Below are 6305 nucleotides of genomic sequence, written 5' to 3'. Positions count from 1 at the left end.
CTGGGTTCAATCTCTGGTACTTAAAAAAAAAATTCTTAGAGTTCTGGAGGTGGGAAGTTCAAGATAAAGGGAATTTGGTGTTGGGTGTGTGTGTGTGGGGGGGTTTCCTAGAATGATGGTCCTTTCATTGCAACTTAATCTCACATGGTGGAAGTGATAAAGGATCTCTAACAGGTCTCTTAAAAAAAACACACTATTTCTTTATTTGCTTAATTTAATTTTAACTGATAAGTAATAATTGTACAATTGTGGATGACAAGGTGATAATCTGAGTTATGTACACATTGTGGGATGATTGCTAATTAATTCATACTTAACAATTTTTGTGGTGGGTGTGTAGGTTCTCTCTCTCTCTCTCTCTTTTTTTATAGTTGTAGATGGACAGCATGCCTTTATTTGTTTCATTTTTTAATGTTGTGCTAAGGTTCGAACCCAGTGCCTTACACATGCTAGACAAGTGCTCTGCCATTGAGCTGCAGCCTCAGCCCCTAGGTTCCCTCTTAAAAGGAACTCAAGATTTAATTGCCTCCCAAAGGCCCCCAGCTCCTAATACCATAAGATTTCAACATACGAACTTTGGGGGAACACATTTCCCAGCATAGCACCTGTCTACTTGCAAAATCTCCTTCAGGATAGCGTTATATCTTGCAAACATATACTATTACGACAAAGGTCTGAAACCAAGGCATCTTCTCTGACTACCTTAAGAAGGGGCACTTTTTTCCATAATTGAATCTTAGTATTGGTTCCTTCAAGGAACACTATTTCATTGACAGAACTTAAGATCTTAGAATTTGTGTGAGAATCAAAAGTCACTGACCTGTTTCTTAGGAGACAGGCATACAATTTAAATAAGTTTAGAGGTGACAGAGGCATATATAAAGCAGCAGAGAGGAAGAAACAAAATTTTCATTTTAGATTTTAAGTAGTTCTAGATTTTAGGTAGTTCTACTCGAAAGCGATATGAAAATAAGCACGTTTTACGGACGATAACATTATACACTGTTCTTATTTTCATAATGTCAACCTCAATGTTAATTTTAGCGACGCTTTTGCGTGAAGCCGCAGAGAAACCCTGAAGAAGTGCGACTGAGTTCTTGATGAATTACACTTCCAAAACTAGTCCTCTACATTTTTCCCTTAAAAAGCGTGGGGGAAAATCTAGTTTAGGCTTCTTGTTCGCACGGACACCTAGGAGAGGACCGCGGAGGCCGCAGTTTGCCCCTCACACGTGACAAGCTTTAGGTAAAAACCTGCCCCTCCATCCTCCCGATTCTGGGGAAGATTCTAACGCCCTTTCGAGCCGTCCCTCATGACGTCACGAGCGCGATTCCGCTCCGTGGCCAATCAGGCAGCCGGATTCCGGGGAAACCCGGGGTGGCGGCGGCGGCCTGGGCGCCTGCGCGAGGTCTCCGCGTGGCTATATAAACATGGCTGGCGTGTCCGCGCAGCCGGCCCGTCCGGAGCGCGCGTAGGGGGCTCCGGTGGTGCTCTGGGTCTGTAGTTTTGAAGTTTCTGGCGGGGGAACTACCGCGCAGTTAGGCTCGGAAGTGAGAGCCCGAGTGACGCCCNCCTCTGCTCACCTCAGCTCCCGGAACCGCAGCGCTGCAGCTGCCGCTGATCCCTTGGGGGGATGCCCGCGGGCCTCAGCGAATCGTCCGGTGCCGCTCCTCCGGTTGTTGGGGGCGCCTCGGGGACCGTGACTATGGCCCCTGCCGGGGCTCTGCCGGTCCGGGTGGAGAGCACCCCGGTGGCCCTGGGCGCCGTGACTAAGGCTCCTGTCAGTGTCTGCGTGGAGTCCACGGCGTCCCAGCCTCTGCGGTCCCCCGTGGGGACCCTAGTGACCAAAGTGGCTCCTGTCAGTACTGTTCCTAAACTCAGTGGCCCTAGGCTGCCTGCTCCCCAGATCGTCACAGTGAAAGCCCCCAGCGCCACTACGATCCAGTTGCCTGCTAATTTGCAGCTTCCTCCAGGTAGGTTGATCACTCCTTCCAGCCTTACCCTTGGGTCCTGCTTGCAGTGTTTCGGGAATCGTCGCAGCGCCGAATTGCTCCTTCCTGCTGGTAGCTCTCAAAAACTCTGAACCAAGAAAACCTTTCATAATCTTGACTTTGCAGTGAGTGTCCAGGAAGCAGCCTTTTGGGCAGTGATTTGGCTTTACAATCAAATATAACCTCTTTGTGTCATTACAGCATTTTATATTTAAGGAGAGAATCTTTTCACCTAAGTGACTCTGTCAAAGCTGTCAGGAGGGCTCTTGAGGCACTGGTGCCTAGGTAGAGGAGATTAGGGATGGCTAAAGTTAATTTTCACGCGAAGAAAGGATCAGTTTATATTTTCACACGTTTAGATTATGTTGCAAAAAGAAGTCTTTTTAAAAAGTTCTCGTGGGTATGACTGAAATAGAATTTTAAATGTAAGCAAGTCAGAATAAGTTTATAGTTTTCTGGTATCAGAAAACAAATGCTGATTCCCGCACAGCCTTCAGATATGTAATGATTTTAACTTTCGGTCAGAAGAATTCCTCTCCTGGGGAACAAGCTCCAGAGTTGACAAATAGATCAGAGATACGCGATTATTATACTTGAAGGGATGTGCGAATCCTGATAATGAGGATTTGCTTTTTATCCTAGGGCTTATTACTTTGTCAGGCTGTTTTTCAAGATTTACTCAAAGGTTTTGCTTTATGATAATTCATGTTGTAAATGTGCTGAGTGAAATTTGAGTGTTCTACCTTCTGTCTCTCCTCAATCTAAAGTTTCTTGGAATTTGTCTTCTATTAATTTTGCTTAGCAAAAATTGGATCTCTGGGGTTGTGGTTGTGGCTCAGTGGTAGTGTGCTTGCCTAGCATGCTTGAGGCACTGAGTTCGATTCTCAGCATCACATACAAATAAATTTTTTAAAAAAAGGTCCATCAACAACTAAAAAATATTTTTTAAAAAATTGGATCTCTGATCTGGTAGCTCTAAAAAAATCCCTGGAGCCCAGAGAAACTTTCATAATCTTGACTTAGATGGTAAAGAAGTGGAAGCATTGATTCAAAAGATTACTTTAGCATCCTGTGGCAAAAGGACAGTGGCTTCTTTTTTTTTTTTTTTTCCTTTTGTAGCTACTGCTCTATTTGGTCAAAAACATCATGGGCAGATTGTGTTCTTCACATTTTAATGAAATGCTTTTTTTCCTTTTGTATAGTACACGAGGTCCCTACATTTGTTAAGGCTGTGTGCAGCACTGGCTACATTATTTGCTAGTTCTAAATTGTCATCCATCATGTAATCTTAAAGTAGTTATGAGTATGTTTGAATGAAATTATTCCCTAGTTTGTTAAAATATAAATTCCTGCCTAGTCACTGAAGTTTGTTTAGAAATGGTCAGAAAAAAATGTTAAATAGAAAAACTGTCAAGAATGAAAACTTGCTGACGAGTTAGAACAAATCACTTATTGAGGTCCCACTGTGCTAGGCAATTTAAATACATTATTATTATTATTATTATTATTATTATTATTATTATTATTATTTATTCATTGGCTGTACTAAGTAAGTAGTAAATTTGGAAAGAGGTCTCTAAGGGTAAATAATTTGCCCAAAGCCAGGCAATTTATAGGAGTCAAAGGATTTGAATTCAGATCTGTTTAACTGTACTCTTTCCACATCACTATACTTAACCACATTTTCTTACAACATGCCTCATTGAGTATCAGTGCTGAAGGTGAGATAGAATTTTAGAGGCTAATCTTCTGTTTTATACATCAAAAAACCCAAACTGAAACTTGCTTGAGTTGAGTAGCTGCAAACTAAGTCCACAGTTTAAATATGTTTATATCATAATACTAAAATATTTTATACTATTGACCATAGAGAAACCCCCGAGAAGAGAGGAGACAGTTTGTTCTTAGGAATTATGAGCTTACAGAGGAGGTTGGGAGGTACTTTACAGAGCTGCTTTCGAGAATTTCAACTGATATGTAGCATAAGAACCAGTAGTTGAAAAATTTAATGGAAATATTGATTAAAGTAACTTAGGTTATGAATCCTGCACCATTTCTCTTCTGTACTGAGGATTAGTGGTTTATTTCTCAATATATGTCAGTTCTTAATTTTCTAAGGTAATGAATAAGCATTTCATTTCTTGTTCATTTCCTCTGAGCAGAACTGGTTTTAAAAAATACACATATGCACCACAGATTTTTCCAGGGAGCAGGGGCTGGAAATAATGTGTGTGTGTGTGTGTGTGTGTGTGTGTGTGTGTGTGTGAAGTGGGGCATTGTCAGGAAATGAAAGAGTTTTGATAATATTTTCAGTCTTTTTTTGTGAGCATGTGGAATTTTAGACCCAACTGTGGCCCTTCTCTTTTTGGTATTCTGTATCTCTTCTGCAAATTGTGTGAAAGAGATAAATAAAGACTTAATTGCTTCTTTTATATCATAAACTGTGATAAATTCAACATGACTGTCATACTGGTGAAGCATTTGAGGTTGTTTTCATGCTGAGGCGGGGCATAGAGTTTGCATCTTCTTTCTCAGATTCTTGAAAAAGCTGGATAAGCTGTTTCCACGTTAGCTTTTTTGTTTGTTTCCACTTTAGCTTTATCAAAGGGATATAGCCTATAGGATCATCAACTGCATAGTTAGCCTGCTGCTGCTGGACTTGGTTGAAATCAGGGTGCCATCCCCTGTGTGGATTCCAAAGGCTGTACAATCAGTTTATAGCCACAGTGTCAATGGCATTATTTTTTCTATGGATTGTCATCCTCTCCGTAGAAACTGCTGGAAATTCTTTAGGTTGTCCCACTCAGATTCTGTACTTTCAAGACCATATATTATTTATTATTATTGTTACTAATTCTTTTAATTAATTTTTGGTACTGGAGATTGAATCCAGAGTTGCTTAATCTCTGAGCTCCATCCCCAACCTTTTTTTTTTTGAGACAGGATCTCACTAAGTTGCTCAGAGCCTCTGTAAGTTGCCTAGAAGCTGGTCTCAAACTTGCGATTCTCCTGCCTCAGCCCCAACATAGGATTATAGGAGTGCACCGCTGTGCCTGGCTAGTTTATTTTATTAAAATACCTAGTTTATTATTATTACTTCCTTTTTTGATTATGAATTCCTTAGAATTTATAACACCTTATCACTTTATTATTTCTAGGGTCTAGTAAAGTTACTTGGCTTAGAGAAGGCAGCTAAATATTTGAAGGTAGATCTACATGGAGAGAGTAGGGAGCAATAGGGCTAGAGCCCCTAGGATGCTGAGGGGCATCACAATTATGAGTGTGTTGGGTTTTGATTTCTTAGCTTATTCTGATTAAAAGCATTGTCTGTTCATGTTTTTAAAAATTACTGAAATGTAATCCCCTTGTCACTAGAGTATTAACAATTTTACTGTGCCTTTTTCATTGTTAGTATTTGTAAATATTTCTTATTTTTTCCAACTGCATAGGAGTAGTTCTTTGTATTATTATTTTGACCACTACCCTATTCCTAGGCATTGATATTGTGTGTGTACTTTCTGTGATTACAGTGATGCTGTAATAAATACCTTTGTATGTTTTTGTGTAATTTTGTACATATATAATTATAGGATAAATTACAACAGGTATTGCCAATTTTACGCCCAAAATGTTTAAACACATAATCAATAATGTTAATGTTTAATTTTAAAAAAGCTACCCAGAGAATCTAAGAAGTCATATTCAGATTTAATCATAAGAGTAGTAGTTGAGCCTTTTAACTGAGTGAGGGAATGAAGACTTTGTAGAGAAACAGGGGCTGGACAGTGAGAGTATGATATGGATTTGTTACTTATATGAATAACTAACTATGCCTAAGAGGGCTCTTAGCTTGAAGTCAAGTAGGCATATAATATTTAGTAGCCCAGAGATTCAGTGTAGGATCACAGAGTAAAGACTAGGTGGTGTATTAATGAAGTTTGTGGATAACAAGGAGTTTGAGGGAGTAGCCTCTTGGGAAAAGTAGTGGAGTGTACAATAAAGGACAGAACATTGCCCTTGGAGTGAACAGACTGGGGTTTGAATTCTAGCTCTACCACTTAATAGCTTTGTGGTCTTTGGCAAGTTTATTAACCTCATTCTTCATGTCAGATTCTTACTTCTAAAATGAGACTTCTTCCTAGAGTACCAGAAGGAGTAAGTAAAATAGTACATAGCAGGGCTTGCATGTCACAGAACTATGGAGAACACTGGTATATTAGGAATGTTCTGAATATTTCAAGAACCTGCATAGCTGTTGGGGATTGCTTTTCTTTTCTTTTCCTTTTCTTTTCTTTCCTTCCTTCCTCCCCCCCC

The 6305-nt window shown here is 40.0% G+C and overlaps 1 protein-coding gene across 2 annotated transcripts in view; it reads left to right on the top strand.

Annotated features, from left to right (window-relative positions):
• The first annotated feature begins 1572 nt into the window (after positions 1–1572).
• Positions 1573–6305, top strand: part of Taf4b (TATA-box binding protein associated factor 4b) — a 129120-nt gene continuing 124387 nt past the window's right edge. For both annotated transcript variants that reach the window (XM_048806409.1, XM_048806408.1), the window contains exon 1: positions 1573–1973. In XM_048806409.1, coding sequence (XP_048662366.1) covers positions 1634–1973 — 340 coding nt within the window. In that variant the 5' untranslated portion in view covers positions 1573–1633. The remainder of the gene's footprint in view (positions 1974–6305) is intronic.

This window comes from Marmota marmota, unplaced genomic scaffold (assembly GCF_001458135.2).
Source record: "Marmota marmota marmota unplaced genomic scaffold, marMar, whole genome shotgun sequence".
NCBI classification, from domain to species: domain Eukaryota; kingdom Metazoa; phylum Chordata; class Mammalia; order Rodentia; family Sciuridae; genus Marmota; species Marmota marmota.
This window is presented reverse-complemented; position numbering and strand designations above follow the sequence as displayed.